The 23,642-nt window shown below is 41.7% G+C and overlaps 1 protein-coding gene across 1 annotated transcript; it reads left to right on the top strand.

Annotated features, from left to right (window-relative positions):
- Positions 1–288: 288 nt before the first annotated feature.
- Positions 289–11,947, top strand: LOC139314982 (leukocyte elastase inhibitor-like). The gene is made up of 7 exons (XM_070941003.1): positions 289–455; positions 1,758–1,935; positions 5,553–5,690; positions 6,189–6,271; positions 6,591–6,625; positions 7,128–7,270; positions 11,873–11,947. Exons 1-7 carry the CDS (start codon positions 289–291, stop codon positions 11,945–11,947), a joined length of 819 nt encoding a protein of 272 aa, XP_070797104.1.
- Positions 11,948–23,642: the final 11,695 nt, after the last annotated feature.

Raw genomic sequence — 23,642 nt, forward strand, 5'->3', positions numbered from 1 at the left:
TTTAAACAGTTTTTTTCCCTCTAGCCATCAGCTGGGACTCAGGATGCAGCAATAGATTGGGGGTGGGGCCAAATAAAAGGTAAGAATAACCCGGGGGTGGATGGGGGCGCAAGAGGTGGGTGGGGAGGTGCGGGGGGTGACAGAACCTGTTCGGTGACATCATATCATCACCGCTACCGGCTCAGGATAACCGGGCCGAACCGGGAGGAACTCACCACTGCTCCACATCCAGATTCCTCTCCTGCCCTTCTAGCCTCTTCCTTCTCTAACCAGTGATTTCCATCGCTCATGGTGAGCCCTTGTGCCTGGAGGCTCTTGAGTCAAACCAGGGAGGACATTACCCCCAAAATGTTCATTTTACTTCTTCCACGACTTATTGCAGCTTTGTCAGTGTTCCTCTCCAGCCAGATGTCTCCAGTAACTGCCCTACCAGTTCAGAACACTACCTCTTCAAGGTAAAACCATTGTATGTTTCTCTCTGTCTTGTTCTAATCCCTGTAGGTGCCACAGGTGAGATTGACATAGCCTCACTTTAGGGCTGCTTGACACTTCATGGTGGCTCCCTTGGTTGGGACGTTGTTGTGTAAATATTTAGATGTTCTGGTGATAGAGCTGACTGGTGCCTTTGGCATCATGAAAACACCTAACTATAAGGTGAGGACGTGCTGCCTAGTTGGGATTGTCCATCCCAGTGTCCTGACAGGATTGCTGTATCGTTGCATTGAATGGGGGAGCATCCCCCCACGAAATCCTGCAGGATGAAAAACTTAATAAAGTTACTACTTTTCTACTCTGACTGATACAAGCTGGCAAGACGTTTGCTTCCTATTGTTTAGGATTACTGGATATCTGTGTGCTGAATACTTGAGTCAGCCTATTTGTAGCAGAGTTGCTATGAAACAGGGATTCACCTGAGTTCACAGGTAGGAGTTGCATCGTCCGACTAGAAAGATGCCTACTTCTCTCTTCTCTTCTAATTTTCTTTTCAAATTAGCATTTACAGCACCTAATATATGTAATCTAATATGTTATGGTGATTTAGGCTATAGTGGTGCATTAATGTAATATACATACATACATACATGTATATATATATATATAGATAGATAGATAGATAGATAGATAGAGAGAGAGATAGTGTCTATGTGAAAGAAGGGGAAGGTTCTTAAATAATGTTTGGTATTATTCGTTAGTCCTTATTCATCAATTATTTAATATTAGCATTGACAGTTTTTAATTAAATTTAAGTTAATTGCAGTTTCATCTCAATTCAGATCACATTTTTGTTCTGGACCTTCCGTTTTTTGCAGTGGGGGCCTACAAAAAGACCACTTTCATGGGGGAATAATGTAGTTATCCTTATTCAGTAGCTTTAGTTACTGTATAAGATTTGGCGTCCACCTGGCTTCTCCTGCCCCTCCTTTCTCACATGGAAATGAGAGCTGCCTCTATAGAAAATGAGCATGAGTGTACAGCAGTGTCCTCCTTTTCACAATCAGGAGGTGTTCTTATTTTTGGAATTAATATTTAAAAATTAATATTAATATTTAAAAAAAATTTGGAAATATATATGAATCTGGAAGTGGGGTTCATAGTTCCCTTATATTTTATCCACTAGGTTCTGTAAATCACATTCCTTAAAGCAAGTAGAATAATTGTTCAAGTAGAACAATCGAGTAGAACATGGGTGGGATATTCTGGTAATCTCATTATCTAGGCATTAATCTGTGATTTATCGTACTATATTTGTTCTCCAGGGTTGAAAACATGGACAGCCTTTCTGCGGCAAACACCATTTTTGCCCTCAACCTCTTCAAGAAACGTAGTGCAAATGATTCTTCCCAAAACTTGTTTTTTTCTCCTTTGAGTATATCTTCTGCACTGCTAATGGTCTTGTTGGGTGCCAGAAAAAACACAGAAGCTCAGATGTTAAAGGTATATTAAGATACATTTTATCAAAAAGAAAAAAAAGGGGGTTGGCTGTGATCTTGTCCCACTCTAGCTAGCCAATTATGAGAACATCTATTTTATTTATTTATGAAGTTTATACACTGCCCATTTTGCAATCATGCAACTGCAATTTGTTTTCTACGCTCGAAAACATGGACAGCCTTTCTGCGGCAAACACCATTTTTGCCCTCAACCTCTTCAAGAAGTTTAATGCAAATGATCCTCCCAGCAACTTGTTGGTGATTGCCAACTTTCTGATTAGCTTTTGAAAAATGCAGCAAGCTCAACAGATGCCACTGTTATTCAGATTCTTTAACTCTGCTCCCAATTCTCATCCAGATTTGGGATTCTGTTTGCATGAGGATGGGAGCAGCTCCTATTTTCTTGGAATGTAAACAGCATGCATAGGAAGTCTGATAGGGATTCAGCCCTCTGTGCTTGACTTCTTCAAGGTCATTATGGCAACTGCTGATTATGAAAATATTCATATACTACTACATAGTACATAGTGCTTTACAGCCCTCTCTAAGCAATTTTCTTTAAAATTGCTTTTTCTTTTCTTTTTCTTCAGCAATTTATGCTGAAATATTCAGCATATTTCCCCCAACAATCTGGGTCCTCATTTTACCAACCTCAGAAGGATGGAAGGGCTGAGTCAACATTGAGCCATTCAGAATCGAACTCCTGAAGTGAGCCATGAGTTGGCTTGCAGTACTGCATTCTAACTACTGCACCACCACGGCTCTTAGAAAATGGTATTATTTCGGGCAAAAGTCCTTAACTTGAAGTCTCAGGATTTGAAAAATCATTTTTGTGGATCCGACAATTTCACCACAATTTCACCACAATTAACCCAAAATCAGTAGCTCGGGCAGCAGCCCTGCCCGAGCTACTCAACGTCATTGTCGCAGTGGCGGTTGATACCCCTAGGCTTATGGTCATGGGGGATTTCAACCTGCCGTCCATGGGTGAGGCATCTGAGGTGGCTCGGGAGTTCATGGCTTCCATGACAGCTATGGACCTGACCCAGTTAATTCATGGCCCTACCCACACGGGGGGAAACACGCTGGATCTGGTTTTTGTCTCTGGACAATGGTTGAGTGACTTTGAGATAGGGGATATAGTTACCGAGCCCTTGTCATTGTCAGATCACTCTCTCCTTCGTCTCAACCTTCGAACCACTGCACCCGGCCGCAGGGAGGCAGAGCCGATAAGATGTTTCCGCCCCAGGCGCCTGATGGAACCTGACAGGTTCTAGATGGAGCTTGGGCCATTTCCTGAGGCTCTGGCACATGCCTCGACTGGAGACCTGGTGGCTGCCTGGGATAGGGCGGCCGCTGGAGCTCTGGATCGGGTCATGCCTTTGTGGCCTCTGACCCGGCGCCGATCTCATTTGGCTCCTTGGTTCACTGAGGAGCTGAGGGAGTTGAAGCACTGGAAAAGACGTCTAGAGAGTAGTTGGAGGGCCAGTCTTTCTGAATCGGACCGGACACTAGTAAGATCTCATATTAGGAATTACCTAGTGGCGATAAAAGCAGCAAAATGTAGTTATTTTGCTGCTCTTATTGCATCATCAGATAACTGCCCAGCCGCCCTGTTTAGGGTGACCCGCTCCCTGCTCCACCAGGAAGCGCAGGAGGACCCCTTGGAGGGTAGAGCCGAGGATTTTGTTCAGTATCTTATGACAAAATCACTCAGATTCGGGAAGATTTGGACTCCGACTGGGTAGTCTCAGGGGGAGGGACAGGGGCAGGTCTTGAGAATGTTATCTGGGATGAGTTTGATCCTGTGACCCCTGAGGACATGGACAGGATTCTGGGCAGACTGGACACGACCACTTGTTTATTGGACCCGTGTCCTTCCTGGTTAGTGCTGGCTTCCTGGGAGGTGACACGAGGCTGGCTCCAGGGTATTATAAATGCTTCGTTGGGTGAGGATGACTTTCCCGCTGCCTTGAAAGAGGCAGTGGTGAGGCCTCGCCTCAAGAAGCCTTCCCTGGACCCGGCAATGTTGGTTAATTATCGTCCGGTCTCCAACCTTCGCTTTGTGGCGAAGGTTGTTGAGAGTGTGGTTGCGCAACAGTTCCCCCAGCACCTGGATGAAACGACGTATCTGGATCTGTTCCAGTTGGGCTTCAGGCCCGGGTACAGCATGGAAATGGCATTGGTCGCATTGGTAGATAATCTCTGGAGGGCTCGGGACAGGGGACGCTCCTCTGCCCTGGGCCTGTTAGATCTCTCAGCGGCTTTTGATACCATCAACCATGGTATCATGCTGCACTGGTTGGAAGAGTTAAGGGTGGGAGGCACTGTATTGTGGTGGTTCTCCTCCTTTCTCTCTGACCGGTCGCAGTCTGTGTTGACAGGGGGGCAGAGGTCGACCCCGAGGCCCCTCATATGTGGGGTGCCACAAGGGTCAGTCCTCTCGCCCCTCCTGTTCAACATTTATGTGAAGCCACTGGGTGAGATAATCAGTGGTTTCGGGGTGAAGTACCACCAGTATGCTGATGACACCCAGCTGTACATCTCCACCCTGGACGACCCCAACAATGCCCTTGAAGTGATGTCCTGGTCCCTCGAGGCCGTGCAGATCTGGTTGGGGAGAAACAGACTCAGGCTCAACCCATCCAAGACCGAGTGGCTGTGGTTTCCGACATCCCGATATAGTCAGTTGGTGCCATCACTGACTATTGGGGGCGAGTCATTGGCCCCCATGGAGAGGGTTCGCAACTTGGGTGTCCACCTGGACTCATGGTTTCAGAGAGCAAATATTGTGACAGAGAAGGCAAAACATGTTTTAAAGATGGCTCCTATAGGAAATACAAGAATGTTCCTTCTGCTTCTTAAAAAAATATTTTATACATGGAGGGGTTGCTCTTTGTGATTTAGAAATCTATTTTTCTAGGAAAATAACATTTCTGAAAATTCCCTATTTCTTTTGATTCTCAGTCAAATTGATTTTCAAAGGAGATCAAAGACTAGGACTTTCAAACATGGAGAACTCCAAACATGTGCAGTAAAGTCAGGTCAAGCTTAACTTTTAGGAACTTTATGGACACCCATAGTATATCAGTTTTCTGGGCAACAGTGAGGAATCAGCTGCCTTTAAGGAAGGTTTTTTTAAAAAAAATAAATTCAGCCTCCTCTGTAAGCTTGAGATTCAAGCACTAAAATAATTCAGATTCCTAGTCCAAGATCTAACAATGGAGAACTGTATATGAGCAAATGGGTGAAGAAATATTATCAATAAATACATAAAATGCATAAGCGCACCAGCGTGCATACCCTCCCTGTCCTACTATCCCCATTTATATGTAATCCTTCAATGTGTTTATGGCTATGTTTTGCCTATTTTTATCCTTTTATTTGTGCCAATTTTTTTCATATGTCCATGTCGATGTCTATATTATCTAGGCTCAATACTGTTTGGCTTTCATTAGCCATTAACTTTAAAAGCTATACATCTGCAGGTAATACTTCAAAAAAATTTTCCCCAAAACATGTAGAGATTGAAATGTGTCTGTTTTCCAAAGTCTGCTATTGTGGTATTACATTTTGAATAGATGTTAAACTTAATTTGACTAACTAAATATCATCTTATAGGGGCTATCTCTACCCAAAGATGGAGAGGTTCACAAAAGATTTGAGAATCTTATTTCTGATATCAACAAACCAGGTGCCAATTATAGCCTCAGTCTAGTCAACCAGCTCTTTGGAGAAACATCATATGATTTTCTTGCAGTAAGTTACATACATGTTGGAGATCTGGCTGGAAACCACCATAAATGCTCTGTTTATTCTAATGTTTGCCTATCTCATTGCAATTGAAGTTTGGCTCTAATAAAGTACCAAATATTCCTGTAGCTTTATTTGGTTCATTGAGTTATCTAGAGGGGGAATTTAAAAGTGTAACTGCTTTTACTGGGAATGTTACAGGAACATCCAGTGGGATGTTTCTAAATATAGAACTTTCAAATAAAAGTCATAAATACAACCATGTGACCCATAATTGCCAGATATATTTTTGAATAAACTATGTTATCTAGGATAATTCCATATAGTTCCTAATATCTGAAAATTTCTAGGCTGTATTAACTAACCAATAGCATTAGCTGGTTTTAGGTAATATTGAGTGTAATAAATCATGTTTCCAGATTATTAGTTCATAGAAAAATGAGACAAAATCAATTCGTGTTCTTTATATTTGCTTCTGTTGTTGAGATGTCATTGTTTCTTAAGTCATTTATAGAATCCACTCAGAGATTCTACCATGCAGGTCTGGAGAAATTTAACTTCACACAAGCTTCAGAAGATTCGAAAAGATATATGTTCTCTGTGGCGGCACCCGCCCTCTGGAACGACCTACCCCCAGAGATACGCATGATACCGGACCTCCGGACTTTTCGTCGGGCCCTTAAAACTCACTTATTTCATCTAGCCGGGCTGGCTTGATCCCATCCTTTGGTTTTAATTTGAAATTAATTTTAACTGGGTTGTTTTAAATTGTGGGCTGAAATTATTTAATATTTTTAAAACTGTTTTAATTTTTGTATGCTATGTTTTTACCTTGGCTGTTCACCGCCCTGAGTCCCGCTGGAGAAGGGCGGTATAAAAATCAAATAAATCAAATGAATAAATAAAATATATAAATGCCTGGGTAGAAGAAAAAACCTCAGGTGAGATTGATAAGAGTTAATTAGTAGCTGCATTAAGTAAGACATGCAATATTGTGTGTGCCTGTGAGAGAGACAGACAAGGCAGGCAAACCCATCATAGTTAACCATTATTTGCTACATAGAAGCTCATCAAACCTGAGATGAAATTCTAGCCATGAATATATTATTGGTTTTATTGATGGACACATCTGAGCATATTTCTGTTATTTAACTTGCCTGTTATTTAACTTGTATGTGTGTGGTAACCTTACTAAATAATGATATAAGATGGGCAACTATATAAATGTTAAGGGAGGGAAGATGGGTGGATGGAGGTTGGACTGGCCCCGAGGAAGCCAAAGCTACATTCCATCCTCAGTCAGAGGAGTTCTCTGGGTGATTACTTTGAGCTCCTGAAGAGAGAAATCTAATAATTAAATTAAAATGAAGAGAGAGAGACAGAGAGACAGAGGGACAGACACAAAGACGGAGACAGAGAAAAATTCAAAGGAATTTTTCAAAGGAAAAATTCAGGATCTGCTTGTCCCTGGAATAATTGATTCGCTTATAAGACTGGTTTTGGTGAATGCAATCTATTTCAAGGGAAACTGGGCAAATAAGTTCAACAAAAATTACACAGAGGAAAAGCCCTTCTGGATTAACAAGGTATTCATTTACTGTATTAACAAAGTAAAAGAGACATTCTGAATATTTTAAATTGTGTTATTTTGCATATATCTGAAGCAAGTGTGGAATTAATTTGAAACATTCCTGTAGCAAAGAAATTGCTTACTCCTTCCATTTTATTGATCTTCATGGAAATAGATGAATCATGAAAGTCAGTCATCTTAAGTCCTTCAGGCTTTGTGTGTAGCAATTCAGACTTTTCTGTCATTGAAACTTTGCACAGGGATTTTTCGTGCAGCACTATTCCCACTAATTCTATGTGATTAACCGCAAAAACTACAAAGTGTTTAATGAATATATTTGTTAATATATGTGTTAGGAAATGATTTTATCTAACTTGTTGGGTTGGCAGTATATAGACCATGACTATAGCTTTAAGACTGCTGTAGTGCTGTATTGTATCATACTGTGTCCTGATTGGTTAGCTCTGTAGCCAATGTCCTTCAAAGGGTGCTAAAAACCTGTTTTTTTCTCTTTACTTCTTTTCCTGATATCTTTGCTGTTCGTGCTCTCTGATATCTCTGTATGCTACTGTTTGCAAATCCAGAAGAACTGTTTATTAACCACAACGACTGGTAAGAAGACTTTGTTACTGGATTATCCCTGGACTATTTTATTACTTTCTACTGTTTTATCTGTGTATGACCTGGACTGTTTATTGGACTGGGCCTTATTACTATTTCCTGAAAATAAACACAACTACTGTATGTGTATCTGGGTGTTGGCTGTGTTATTTCCTAACTACTCTCAATCGCTTTTCATGTGCACACCCTTGCTACTCAAGGGTTGCTCTGCGAATTCCTCTACACTGGTTATGGGCCAAGGATACTGAGAGTTAGTGTAAATACACAGTACCATATTCAGACAGCTGTTTTTGTGGTTTATTGTTTAAGTGAAGTTGGCACAAGAACAGTCAACCAACATATCTCTGATAAGCCGGTTGGATGGAACAAACTACATTTCCTGGTCTATGAAGTGCAGCCTAATTCTGCGTAAGGAAGGAATATGGGCTGTAGTTCATGATCCACCTGATGTACCTGCTTGGAATTCTGCAGACGATGAAGATGCGAAGCAAATAGCCATATTTAACCAGGAAAATGAAAGGGCTCTTTGTATAATCGGACTGACACTTAGTGACCAGCAGCTAGTCCATATTTGTGGTGAGGAGTCTGCTGCCAAGTGTTGGAACACTTTGAAGAGAATTTATGTTCGTGATAGTGTGGGTGCACGCATACATCTTACACATAAACTGTTTAGAGCTCGTCTTCTGAAAGGTGGAGATATGTTAGCTCATTTGAAGTTTATGAAAGGAACTTTACAAAAGCTACATGAAAAGGAGCTGATTTTCTCAGAGCTTCATCAGGTCTATATCATTCTTTCCTCTTTGGATGAAAGTTATGATGATTATGTGTCTTCACTGGAAGTCCTGTCCAGAGATGAACTGACATTGACTGGCATAACCGTTAGATTGTTAGGAGAGTCCAGAAGAAGGGAAGATAAAGACCAACTGAGAAAGAGACAACCATAGGAAGAAAACCTGTCTTCAACTGCCTATACTGTTAGAAAATGTTTTCTTGTGAGGTTCTAAGGTTCATGTAGCTAGATTCTGTAAAAAGGGCAAGAAACTGAATACTGGTAGTCAACTGAGAGCTAAAAACGATGTTAGTTTAGCTATATTTTTTATTTATTTATTTTTATTTTATTTCGAATTTATATACCGCACCTTCTCCCGAGGGACTCAGGGCGGTGTACAGCCAGATAAAAACATACAATACAAACATTAAAAACAATTAAAAGAATATATATTAATTTGGCCCCAGTTTAAAATGACAAACCAATTAAAAATATTTAAAAATATGTTAAGCCAGCCCGGCTTGCTGAAAAAAGAAAGTTCTAAGGGCACGGTGGAAGGCACCGAGATCTTGGATTCTCCTTATCTCTGGGGGCAGCTGGTTCCATAGGGTAGGTGCCCCCACAGAGAAGGCCCTCCCCCTGGGGGTCACCAGCCTACATTGTTTGGCTGATAGCACCCTGAGGAGGCCCTCTCTGTGGGAGCGCACGGGTCGATGGGAGGTTGTCGGTAGCAGCAGGCAGTCTCGAAGATAGCTAGGTCCTATGCCATGGAGCGCTTTAAAGGTGGTAACCAACACCTTGAAGCGCACTTGGAAGACCACTGGGAGCCAGTGCAGCTCGCGCAGGAGTGGTGTTATGTGGGAGCGCCATGCAGCTCCCGTAATTACCCACGCAGCCGCATTCTGGACCAGTTGGAGCCTCTGGGTGCTCTTCAAGGGGAGCCCCATGTAGAGAGCGTTGCAGTAGTCCAGGCTAGAGGTGACAAGGGCATGAGTGACTGTGCACATGGAATACCGATCAAGAAAGGGCCGCAACTGGCGAATCAGGCGAACCTGACAAAAGGTCCCCCTGGCTACAGCCATCAGATGTTCCTCCAAGGACAGCTGCATATCCAGTAGGACTCCCAGATTGCGCGCCCTCTCCGAGGGGGCCAAAGACTCGCCCCTAATAGTCAGCAATGGAGTCAGCTGACTATATCGGGATGTCACTCAGTCTTGGAAGGGTTGAGCTTGAGCCTGTTCCTCCCCATCCATATCTGCACAGCCTCCAGGCATTGAGACATCACTTCAAGGGCATCGTTGGGGTGGCCTGGGGTGGAGATGTACAGCTGGGTGTCATCAGCGTACTGGTGGTACTTCACCCCAAAGCCATGGATGATGTCACCCAGCAGCTTCACATAAATGTTGAACAAAAGGGGCGAGAGGACCGACCCCTGAGGCACTCCACAAATGAGAGGCCTCAAGGTCGACCTCTGCCCCCCTGCCAACACAAACTGCGACCAGTCAGAGAGAAAGGAGAACCACCGTAACAAGGTGCCCCCCATCCCCAACTCTTCCAACCAGTGCAGCATGATACCATGGTCGATTGTATCAAAAGCCGCTGAGAGGTCTAACAGGGCTAAAACAGAGGAGCAAGCCCTATCCCGAGCCCTCCAGAGATCATCTACCAATGCAACCAGCTCAACTATGTCCAGCAAAACATTACCCAACATTAACCTGATGTTGATTTACGAGTACGTAGATCAGTTGCAAAACTTGCATCAGCATATGCCTTTAAAACTAAGTTACTACTAGGCTCCAAATATAACCAATAATAAATCATTTGCTTCAGATATCTAAGTATTCACTTAGCAGCTTGCCAGTGCCTTTCAGTAGGTTCAGCAATATATCTAGCCAGTTGGTTCACACTATAAGATATATCTGGCCTAGACCAATTACTTAAATATGATAGACTGCCTATTAAGGATTGATATATCTCCTTATCAAATATAGGACTTTGAATATTACTATGTTTAAAATCCTGACTCATTGGTGTTTTTGCAGACTTACAGAGTTCCATATTATAATGTTTAAGCAATTGATTAATTTTCTTGGCTTGCGAAATTTTGTAACCTTTACTAGTTTTAACTATATCAAGTCCTAGATAATGCTTAATTTCTCCCAAATTCCTAATTCTGAACTTATTTTGTATCATAGAAACAATTTTGGTAGCTTCTTGTTCAGATTTTGTTATAAGTGCTATATCGTCAGCAATAATAAAGAAATTAAACCATCTTTCTCTTTCTTGAATAAACATGGATCAGCTATACTAACTACAAAACCCATATCAACCAACTTATTAACAATAGATTTATTCCACTCATAACCAGACTGCTTTAAGCCATAAAGACTTTTCTTCAGTCTCCAACAATCAGTCTTCCCATCAGTATTCAAACCTAGAGACTTCTTCATAAAGATCGTATGTTGTAATGGTACATGCAGATATGCAGTTTCAACATCTATATGATTTATCCTGTAATTATTCTTAGCTGCCCACACTAAAGCTGCTCGCAAAGTAGTCTCCCTCAGACTAGGTGCAAACACTTCATCATAGTCCTTATCTGATTGAGCAAATCCTTGAGCAACTAATTTTGCCTTATGGGTAACAGTCCCATCCACACCAGTTTTTAGTTTATAAACCCACTTACAACAATTGCATGCTCACCTGGTGGTAACCTAATGTTTTCATACACGTCTAACTCCTTTAATGATGTCAGCTCTTTGTCCATCGCTTTCTTCCACACTATCTGATCCTTTTCAGGATACAGTTGTATTTCATTAAAGTTAGACAGCTCTATGTTCACCTGACATGCCATATTTGCTTGATACCTATCAGGTGGACGTTTCTCTCTAGTTGAACATCTAGGTAACTCAGGACTTGCTATAGGTAATTCCTCTTCTACCTTCCCTATAACCTCTTCTTCCTTTACAGTAATAGAAGGTTCTTCAACTATCTCATTATCAGGGTTATCATTAAATAATTGAGTATCCACAATAACACTATCATTTACCTTGTCAGATTCCTACTCAAGCTTACTCCAACCAACATGCTCCAAGAACTTGGCACTAGCACTGCAGTACACACTAGTGGTACCTGGCGCCCAAAATCTATATAACCTGTGGTTGGATTCATAACCAACAAAAAACAGCTTCTTTGCTCTACGTTGCCCCTTTCGCCTCAATTGCAAAGGAATATGAACCCATGCTGGGGCTCCAGATGTATGCAAATAACTCAATTCTGGTCTTCTACCATGCCAACGTGTGAATGGTAATTCACCAGTTGTTGAATTAACTATGTTATTCAAGACATGGTATACACACATTATTGCCTCACCCCAAAGTGTCTCAGGCAAACCAGAATCAGATAACATGGTTCGAGCCATAGCCTGCAACGTTTGCCCTCTGCATTCAATATACGCATTAAGTTGCGGTCTATAAGGGGCAGAACGCTTGTGTTCAATGCAGCTTTCTGTAATATAGCTGTAAACTTGTGATTGGTAAACTCAGTACCATTGTCAGTTACCAGGCAAAGAACCTTGCGTTTCTTTTTCCTCTCAGAAACCTCAGCCAGTTTGAAAAATGCTGGAATGTTTCTGTTTTGGTTTTCATAAGGTAACAGAAACCATTATGGGAAAAATGGTCTATTATACTCAATATATAACAGGCTCCTCCTAAACTAGGTTTTTTAGGACCAATGATATCTGCAAACACTACCTCTAAAGGTTCATTGGTTGTAAACCAATTAACTCTGTTTGCAGGAGTTACCTTACTCTTTTCTTGGCTGCAAGATTGCAGTTTAAATATTTTTACAAGGTTTTGGTTTTATCCCATCAGATAATTCTACAGTTTTCTTTAACATTTTAAAGTTTACATGTCCCAAACGCCTATGAAGCAAATGAATATATTCATCATGTGGCTTCGTGTTATCGTAAACTGAGATAGCATTAGCCATGATTAATAGATCATCATTCAGAACAAACAAATCATTTTCTAACTTTGCAGTAACACTTATACCATTTTTTTCTATCATACATTTATCTCCCCTAAATGTTACTACAAACCAAGCTTTTAACAATGCTTTCACAGATAGCATTAGTTATAGACTGCGATGCTCCAATGTCAACTACCCACAAATCATGGTTTACACTTGTAGTTGAGCTGGATATTGCTAAACTAACATCCTTTTAAGCTCTCTGTTAACTACCACTATTCAGTTTCTTGCCCTTTTTACAGAAACTAGCTATATGACCCTTAGCTCCACAAGAAAAACATTTTCTAACAGTATAGGCAGTTGAAGACAGGTTTTCTTCCTGTGGTTGTCACTTTCTCAGTTGGTCTTTATCTTGCCTTCTTCTGGACTCTTCTAACAAACTTCTGGTTATGGCGGTCAATGTCAGTTCATCTCTGGACAGGACTTCCAGTGAAGACACATAATCATCATGACTTTCATCCAAAGACGAAAAAAATGATATAGACCTGATGAAGCTCTGAGAAAATCAGCTCCTTTTCATGTAGCTCTTGTAAAGTCCTTTTCATAAACTCCAAATGAGCTAACGTATCTCCACCTTTCAGAAGATGAATTCTAAACAGTTTATGTGTAAGATGTATGTGTGCACCCACACTATCATGAACATAAATCCTCTTCAAAGCGTCCCAACACTTGGCAGCAGATTCCTCACCAGAAATATAGACTAGCTGCTGGTCACTCAGTGTCAGTCCAATTATACAAAGAGCCCTTTCATTATCCCAGTTAAATTTGGCTATTTTTTTTTTTTTGCATCTTCGTCGTCTGCTGAATTCCAAGCAGTTAAATCTGGTGGATCATGAACTACAGCCCATAGTCCTTCCTTACGCAGAATTAGGCTGCACTTCATAGACCAGGAAACGTAGTTTGTTCCATCCAACCGGGTTATCAGAAATATGTTGGTGACTGTTCTTGTGCCATCTTCACTTAAACAATAAACTACAAAAACAGCTGTCTGAATATGGTACTGTGTATTCACACTAACTCTCAATATCCTGGGCCCATAACCAATGTTGAGGAATTCGCAGAGCAACCCTTGAGCAGCAAGGGTGTGCACATGAAAAGCAATTGTGAGTAATTAGGAAATAACACAGCCAACACACAGATACACTGAGTTGTGTTTACTTTCGGGAAATAGTAATAAGACACAGTCCAATAAACAGTGCAGGTCATACACAGATAAAGCAGTAGATATTGTCAGGGCGCTGATTAATCCCATTCTGCCATTGGGATAATTGCACCTTGATTAAGAGGGGTGGATCAAGACCTTTCCTTGCCAGCATACTTTAAGAAAACAAACCCGAAGATATATCTTCTAAGAAAACTCATTTATTTGTTATAAAGAAAATAAAACATCTAACTAGCTAAAATTTAATTGTTACATTTTTGCAAAAGTTCTTATCGGCTACTTCTCATCAGCCGGACGGCTCTTGGCAAGAGAAGAAAGAAAAAGTGTGAAGGAATGTGGGTGGAGAGACATGCGCAATTTAGCTTACTGATAAGGATTCTTGGCAAACTACGGAAAGTCTGATAGTCCAGAAATGAGAGCTCAGCTGGTAAATAAAAAAACGCAGTGACAAAACAATAGTTCAGGGATAATCCAATAACAAAGTCTTCTTACCAGTAATTGTAGTCATGCACATTAACAGTTGTTTTGTATTTGTAAATAACATTTTATATAAATTATGTAAATAGTATCCAAATTTAAAGAACATCAGGCTTAAAATGTTTGCTCACTTACTGTCTAAACACATTTAATTTCAATCCTGAAACTTGAAAACCCTTTGAATTTCCTGGCTATGCTTCTCTGAGTTTGGATCTTATTTACATTTTATCTTTTAAAAATGTATCATAGTTTGCATGTTAAGAATAATAAACATTTAAAAAATATGTATAACTTATGTGTGAGGGTAAAATGTCTGTCAATCATATCAAATTGCTAAAAGTGGGAGGGGAAATATTAGGAATATTTGCTGCTTTGAATTATATACAGTATACAAATTTGGGAGAGTCCACTATAAAGGAAGCCAGCATATATTGCAGGTAGTCCTTGACTTACAACCTCAATTAGGTCCAGAATTTCCTTTGTTAAAGAAGGCAGTTAAGTGAGTCGCATTTAATGTCCTCTTTTCCCAGGTTGTTAAGCGAATTGCTGCAGTTAAGTGAATCATGTGATTGTTAATAGCAATAGCACATAGACTTACAGAATATACCACTTCATACGCTCTCCAATCAGTTTACAAAGTCAGCATATTGCCCCCAACAATCTGATTCCTCATTTTCCATAATAAGGAATCTAGTTATTCTGCAGCTTCACTACTAGGTAATAATTCATTTATTACTATTAATAAAGTATGTCCTGCTATATTGTGAATTTTTAGGGTATTATGCAAAATTTCCAAGTCATCTCAGTGAATACCAGCTCATTCCTTTTACATGGGACAGAATGCCTGCTATTGCCTAGAAGAGAAGACTCTTCGGGATGGTAAATATGGCAGCAGATAATGTAACCTGCAGTCCATTAATCCTCCAAGACAAATTCTTTCCATCATGGATCAAGGCTGCAGAGTCCAACCTTGCCAAATCAAGCTTCTGACCAGCTTCAATACTCAAGGTGGACTATGACTTAGCAAGACAAACCTTCTGACAAAGGGTGGAGGACATCAAGAGGCAGGCGGAGTTAGGGAAAGCTCTGCTGTTTCTGGCTCCAGATGCCATTAGATGTGTTGTTGCTCCTGCCAGCTATCTTAGTCAGTTGGAGTCAGCAAACCACTGGAAAGCATTTTCACTCACACAGTGCCCTGCACTTCCATCGGCCATCCTGTACTCCAAGTATAAAAGGATACCATTGACAGAAAGACTCTGTTCCTGTGGCTCAGGAAAGGTGGAGATTGTGGGTCACAAGATCCTTAGATGTTCCTTTTACACAGAGATTAAGAAAAAACATATTCTGCCAATAACTGCTAGGTATTGTGGCTTTTCCGGGACTACCTATCTTCAGTGGCTGCTTAAGGATGAACAGTCCATCATTACAGTGCAGGTGGCAAGATTCTCTGCAGCAGCATTGGGGATTCGTCACAAACACGTGTCTTCTCCACCATAGTTATGTTATATAATAAATGTGGCAAACCCTTTGCACTGCTTAGTCTTTTCCCTTTTAGTGTTGAACTACAATGGGCCACCAAGATTGTAATTGCAGTATAGTTAGACCCTGTATAATTGGAAGACTGGGTTTTATTATAGATTTTAGTTGTTATTTATTATTTTATGTATATTTACTGAGCGTTTTTATTTCTTTTGGTCTCTGGTCTAAGACTGTAATAAATTGATTGAAAATGTAACCAGCAAAAGTGATAAGGGCCCAGGGGAGGGGCGGGGGGGTGGCTTATTAACGAAGGTCTGGGTCCGAGGGAGACCACTGTGCCACAGATTGCCGGGTGTGAGTCCCTCTTTGTGAGATGGGGTCATGGGGTTCAGATGGGCTTGCTGCTTACGTACCTGGCTCCCTGCCGCGTGGCAACGGCCCTGCCCGAGCTACTCGACGTGATAGCCACGGTGGCAGTTGATACACCCAGGCTTATGGTCATGGGTGATTTCAATCTGCCGTCCGTTGGTGAAACGTCAGAGATGGCTCGGGAGTTCATGGCTTCCATGACGGCCATGGACCTGACCCAGTTAGTTCATGGCCCCACTCACAGGGGGGGACACACGCTGGACCTGATTTTTGTCTCTGGCCAGTGGTTGAGTGGTCTTATTATAGGGGATATAGACATGAAACCCTTGTCATGGTCAGATCACTCACTCCTTCGTCTGGACCTTCGAACCGCTACACCCCGCCGCAGGGAGGCGGACCCAATTAGATGGATCCGCCCCAGGCGCCTGATGGATCCTGATAGGTTCCAGATGGAGCTTGGGCCAATTCCTGAAGATCTGGCACACGACTCGGCCGAGGACCTGGTAGCTGCCTGGGATCGGGCGGCTGGTGGGGCCTTGGATCGAGTCGTGCCTTTGCGGCCTCTGACCCGGTGTCGATCCCTCGCGGCTCCTTGGTTCACCGAGGAGCTGAGGGAGATGAAACGCCGGAAAAGACGCCTAGAGAGTGGTTGGAGGGCCAGTCTCGCTGAATCTGACCGAACACTGGTAAGGTCGCATATTAAGACCTACCTAGTGGCGATAAAGACGGCAAAGTTTAACTACTTTTCCGCCTCTATTGCGTCATCAGGGAATCGTCCGGCCGCCCTGTTCAGGGTAACCCGCTCCCTGCTCCATCCGGGAGCGCGGGAGGATCCCTTGGAAGGCAGGGCGGAGGATTTCGGACAATACCTGTATGACAAAATCGCTCAGATCCGGGGGGATTTGGACTCTGACTGGGTAGATCAGGGCAGGGTGACGAGGAATAGTCTTGAGAATGTTACCTGGGAGGAGTTTGATGCTGTGACTCCGGATGATGTGGACAGGATTTTGGGGAGACTTAGTGCGGCCACATGTTTACTGGACCCGTGTCCCTCCTGGTTGGTACTGGCCTCCCGGGAGGTTACACGAGGCTGGCTCCAGGGTGTTATCAACGCTTCGTTGAGTGAGGGTCACTTCCCCGCCGCTTTGAAAGAAGCGGTGGTGAGGCCTCTCCTCAAGAAGCCGTCCCTGGATCCGGCAATATTGGCCAACTATCGTCCTGTCTCCAACCTTCGCTTCCTGGCGAAGGTTGTTGAGAGTGTGGTCGCGCGACAGTTTCCACAATTCTTGGAGGAAACATCCTATCTGGATCCGTTCCAGTCTGGTTTCAGGCCTGGGCACAGCACGGAAACGGCATTGGTCGCGTTGGTTGATGATCTCTGGAGGGCTCGGGACAGGGGTTGTTCCTCTGTTCTGGTCCTGTTAGACCTCTCAGCGGCTTTTGATACCATCGACCATGGTATCATGCTGCACCGGCTGGAAGAGTTGGGGATGGGGGGCACCGTATTACGGTGGTTCTCCTCCTTTCTCTCCGACCGGTCGCAGTTCGTGTTGGCAGGTGGGCAGAGGTCGACCTCAAGGCCTCTTATATGTGGAGTGCCTCAGGGGTCGGTCCTCTCGCCCCTCCTGTTCAACATTTATGTGAAGCCGCTGGGCGAGATCATCCGTGGCTTTGGGGTGAGATACCACCAGTACGCTGATGACACCCAGCTGTACATCTCCACCCCAGGCCACCCCAACGATGCCCTTGAAGTGATGTCCCAGTGCCTGGAGGCTGTGCGGATCTGGATGGGGAGGAACAGGCTCAGGCTCAACCCTTCCAAGACTGAGTGGCTGTGGCTCCCGGCATCCCGATATAGTCAGTTGACTCCATCACTGACTATTGGGGGCGAGTCGTTGGCCCCCACAGAGAGGGCTCGCAATCTGGGAGTCCTCCTGGATAGGCAGCTGTCCTTGGAGGAACATCTGACAGCTGTAACCAGGGGGACCTTTTGTCAGGTTCGCCTGATTTGCCAGTTGCGGCCCTTTCTTGATCGGGATTCCCTGTGCACAGTCACTCATGCCCTCGTCACCTCTCGCCTTGACTACTGCAACGCTCTCTACATGGGGCTCCCCTTGAGGAGCACCCGGAGGCTCCAACTGGTCCAGAATGCAGCAGCGCGGGTAGTGACGGGAGCAGCCTGGCGCTCCCATGTAACACCGCTCCTGCGCGAGCTGCACTGGCTCCCAGTGGTCTTCCGGGTGCGCTTCAAGGTGTTGGTTATCACCTTTAAAGCGCTCCATGGCATAGGGCCTAGCTATCTTCGAGACCGCCTGCTGCCACCGACAATCTCCCATCGACCCGTGCGCTCCCACAGAGAGGGCCTCCTCGGGGTGCCATCAGCCAAACAGTGCAGGCTGGTGACCCCCAGGGGGAGGGCCTTCTCTGTGGGGGCACCTACCCTCTGGAATCAATTGCCTCCAGAGATAAGGAGAATCCAAGACCTCGGTGCCTTCCGCCGTGCCCTTAAAACCTTCCTTTTCCAGCAAGCCGGGCTGGCCTAATTTTTTTTAAGTGTTTTTAAGTGTTTTGTTTATTGTTTTTAATTAATGGGGCCAAATTTATATATGTATATTTTAACTGTATTTTAATATTTGTACTTGATGTTTTTACTTGGCTGTTCACCGCCCTGAGTCCTCAGGGAGAAGGGCGGTATACAAATTCAAAATAAAATAAAATAAAATAAAATAATCCATTTCTCACAGTGCTAATACTGTACAATGTCTCATTACTTTTACATTACTGGTTCTTCTACTACATTTTATTCTGTTAACTGGATGCATAGTGCTTATTGGTTTCCCTTTGGCTGTATTACAGAATTCATTCATTCTTAATTAGGATTAAAAAAATATTTTTTTTATCCTACAGCTCATCATTGATTTCCAAAAGGTCACTTAATGAAGTTACAACAGTCCTCCCCAGAGCTACTTATGATGTGGTTAAGCTACCCAGGCACATATCTTCTGGTTATGTGATTGTATTTTGGGCATTTGGCAACTGACTCACTTTTATGGCAAGTATCCGGTGGTCCCATGACCACAATTTTTTTGCCAGATTCCAGCTTTCACTTCAAGTTTCCTGAAAAAAATGCCCATTGGGGATTTCCTTAACAACCGCATGTTCACTTAATGACCATCATTATAACTATCATATCACTGAATCTGGTCAAATGATATTGTGACTCATGATTGCAAAAAGACTGTAATTCTCGGCTCGATTACAGTCAAGGGCTACCTGAAATACAATTTGGGCATAACTATGAATGTCAGTGATATGCGACTGAATAATATAAACCAATGGTCCCCACCTTTTGACTACATGGATCGGCGGCAGTGAAGGAGTGGAAGGGTTTCTGCACTCAAACTAATTCTGTGCATATGCAAATGAAGCTTTGCATGCTCATCTGATGCTTGCGTGGTCTAGTTCCCAACAGACCATGGACTGGTACTAGGCCATGGACCAGGGGTGGGGACCTGTGAAGTAAAGAGTCTTATCACCATACCAACTGTTAAATAAATTTGAAAGCAACATAATCAAATGTGAAATGGGAGAAATTTAAATAAAATTAATAGTATAGGAGAGAGTAGGAGAGAAGATATATATTAAAATGCATTATTATTTTATTTCAACAAGGAAGTGTGATTTTGGGGATCAGATGATTAAAACTAAATTGTGAATTAGTCTACATATAAGGTTAGGAGTGGAGGGAAGCATTCTTGGAGAATAGATGATTAGGCTGTGAACCAGCCAAAATAAACTTAGGAGGAGTGGAGGAGATAAATGCTGGAGAGCAGTTAGAGCCAAACTGTGAACCAGTTAAATATGAGGTAAGGAGGGGAGGAAAGCACCACTGGAAAACAGCTAATTAAGCTGTGAACCAGCCAAAAATAAACCTAGGAGGAATGGAGGAGATAATACTGGGGACCAGTTAAAACTAACTGTGAACCAGTTAAATATAAAGTAAGGAGTGGAGGGAAGCACTACTGGAAAACAGTTAAATATGCTGTGAACCAGCCAAAAATAAACTTAGGAGGAGCGGAGGAGACAAATGCTGGAGAGCAGTTAGAGCCAAACTGTGAACCAGTTAAATATAAGGTAAGGAGTGGAGGAAAGCACCACTGGAAAATAGCTAATTAAGCTGTGAACCAGCCAAAAATAAACCCAGGAGGAGTGGAGGAGATAATACTGGAGACCAGTGAAAATCAACTGTGAACCAGTTAAATAAAAGGTAAGGAGTGAGGTAAGCACTAGTGGAAAACAGCCAATTAAGCTGCAATTCAGCCAAAAATAAAAATAGGAGGAGTGAAGGAGATATTTTGAAGAATAGTTACTGATTTTGAAATTTTTAAGAGAGGAATAAAATATTATATGTTGATTATGAGATGTGATTTAAAAGAAACATTGACTTGAATTGGGTCTTTGAAGTAAGGAAAATATATGAAATACTGATTGTTAAAATGATAAATGAATATTATAAAGAGCTGTTTAGATTTGAAGTTTAAGATTCAGGGTAATTACATAATAAAATGTTAAATGTTAGAATAAGGTGTTAAATTGAACGACAAAAATTGGGTATAGACTTGTTCTGTTTTTTCTTGTGTCTTTTTTCTTTCTTTCTTTTCTTTCTTTCTTTCTTTTCTTTCCTTTTTTGTTAAGATGTTAATTGATGAAATTTGGAATTTATACTTATTTTATATCGGATCCAAACCTTTGCTCTAAAAAGATGTTGTTTTATGTTTTATGTTTTATGTTAAAAATAAATAAAAAATGTTTCAAAAAAAAAAAAAAAGAATAACCTCTTAGTGCTTTGAATTCAACCGCTATTCCTGATTATTTGTGCCTAACATCAATCTCGTTAAAGCTCATTTTCATATTCAGGAGATGTCTTTATATCATAATGAGTTTGCAAGAAATGAACGTCAATATCCTGGATAGTTTGAACTAGTTCTCTTATCAGGCTGTACCTAACTTCCAATGTTCCTTCAAGAATTAGAAACATTTATCAAAGAAACTCCTAATGACTGAAAACATGAATCAAAATCCACCCTCACCACGCCCGCTGTTGCCATCACACACAAAGTTTTCAGGTTCAGTACAGCATAAAATCATTCCAGAATAAAATCATTCATCACAACTGATTGAAAATGATAACTTTAAAGAAGCAATTAACGGGGCTAGCTTGGTTCTTCCTATGGTGAAAAAATTGCTGATACATTGTCAAAAATAAGGAAGAGTACTGTGAAAAATAGAACAAAACAGGAAATAGATAGTCATGCGCTGTGTACATGCACATTTTATTTATATACAATATTGATGGCAGAATTGCTCTCTTCCTTTATTTTATTTTTTCAGGTTGTCTACATCCTATGAAAATTTTTTACTTCCTTTTGTTGGGTTGAAATGAAGCACCTGATAACAGACTTGTAAGAATAATTCCTGGAAAGATAAATGCAATGTCTTTTCTTCTTAATGGCAGTAAATAACAAATATCCAATATCCAAGTAAATATCCAAATTTAAAGAGCATCTGGCTTAAAATGTTTGCTCACTTACTGTCTAAACACATTTAATTTCAATCCTAAAACTTGAAAACCCTTTGAATTTCCTAGCTATGCTTCTCTTGGTTTGGACCTTATTGACATTTCATCTTTTAAAAATGTATGATAGTTTGCATGTTAAGAATAATAAACATTTTTAAAAAATATGTAAAACCTATGTTTGAGGGTAAAATGTCTGTCAATCATATCAAATTACTAAAAGTGGGAGGGGAAATATTAGGAATATTTGCTGCTTTGAGTTATATACAGTATAAAAACTAGGGAGAGTCCACAATAAAGGAAGCTAGCATATATTGCAGGTCCTCGACTTACAACCTCAATTAGGTTCAGAATTTCAGTCATTAAGGAAGGCAGTTAAGTGAGTTGCATTTTATGTCCTCTTTTCCCAGGTTGTTAAGTGAATTGCTGCAGTTAAGTGAATTATGTGATTGTTAATAGCAATAGCACATAGACTTACAGAATATAGCGCTTCATACACTCTCCAAGCAGTTTACAAAGTCAACAAATTCTCCTCATCATGGCTCAAGGCTGTCAAGTCCAACCTTGCCAAATCAGGCTTCTGCCCAGCTTCAATACTCAAGATAGACTACGACTTAGCAAGACAAACCTTCTGACAAAGGGTGGAGGACATCGAGAGGCAGCCGGATTTAGGGAAAGCTCTGCTGTTTCTGGCCCCAGATGCCATTAGATGTGTTGCTGCTCCTGCCAGCTATCTTAGTCAGTTGGAGTCAGCAAACCACTGGAAAGCATTTTTGCTCACACAGTGCCCTGCACTTCCATTGGCTGTCCTGTATGGCAAGTATAAAAGGATACCATTGACAGAAAGACTCTGTTTCTGTGGCTCAGGATAGGTGAAGATTGTGGGTCACATGATCCTTAGATGTTCCTTTTACACAGAGATTAGGAAAAAACATATTCTGCCAATAACTTCTAGGTATCCTGGCTGTGCCAAGACTACCTATCTTCAGTGGCTGCTTAAGGATGAACAATCCGTATCATTACAGTGCGGGGGGCCAGATTCTGTGCAGCAGTAGGGATTCATTGCAAACACGTGTCTTCTCCACCATAGTTATGTTATATAACAAATGTGGCAAATCCTTTGTACTGCTTAGTCTTTTTCCTTTTAGCATTGAACCTACAACGGGCCACACAGTTTATGAACTGTGATTGTAACTGTAGTATAGTTAGACCCTGTATAATTGACAGACTGCGTTTTATTACAGTTTTTAGTTGTTATTTATTATTTTATACTAGAATTTTTAATTGTATATTTACTGAGCGTTTTTATTTCTTCTGGTCTCTGGTCTAAGACTGTAATAAATTGATTGAAAATGTATCCAGCAAAAGTGATAATCCATTTCTCACAGTGCTAATACTGTACAATGTCTCATTACTTTTACATTACTGGTTCTTCTACTACATTTTATTCTGTTAACTGGATGCATAGTGCTTATTTGTTGCCCTTTGGCTGTATTACAGAATTCATTCATTCACAATTTCTAATAGGGTTTTTTATAAGTTTGTGCACTTAGAAGATTTGATAGATGGATCAGTGGGATACTTATGATGTGGTGAAGCTACCCAGGCACACATCTTTTGGTTACGTGATTGTATTTTGGGCATTTGGCAACTGACTCACCTTTATAGCAAGTGCCCGGTGGTCCCATGACCACCTGGATCGGCGACAGTGGGGGAGTGGAAGGGTTTGTGCACTCAATCTAATCTCGTGCATATGCAAATGAAGCTTTGCATGCTCATCTGATGCTTGCGTGGTCCAGTTCCCAACAGACCATGGACTGATACTAGGCCACGGACCAGGGGTTGGGGACCTGTGATGTAAAGAGTCTTATCACCATACCAACTGTTAAATAAATTTGAAAGCAACA

This window comes from Pituophis catenifer, unplaced genomic scaffold (genome assembly GCF_029215685.1).
Source record: "Pituophis catenifer annectens isolate HBS135680 unplaced genomic scaffold, rPitCat1.0.hap2 SCAF_3, whole genome shotgun sequence".
NCBI classification, from domain to species: Eukaryota; Metazoa; Chordata; class Lepidosauria; order Squamata; family Colubridae; genus Pituophis; species Pituophis catenifer.

Excerpts from the sequence above, each read along its gene's own strand:
- LOC139314982 (XM_070941003.1), top strand. The coding sequence starts at position 289 with ATGGTGAGCCCTTGTGCCTGGAGGCTCTTGAGTCAAACCAGGGAGGAC. Across the intron at positions 5,691-6,188 it reads CATCATATGATTTTCTTGCA|TCATTTATAGAATCCACTCA; the intron begins GTAAGTTACATA and ends TTGTTTCTTAAG. Across the intron at positions 6,626-7,127 it reads GGTAGAAGAAAAAACCTCAG|GAAAAATTCAGGATCTGCTT; the intron begins GTGAGATTGATA and ends AATTTTTCAAAG.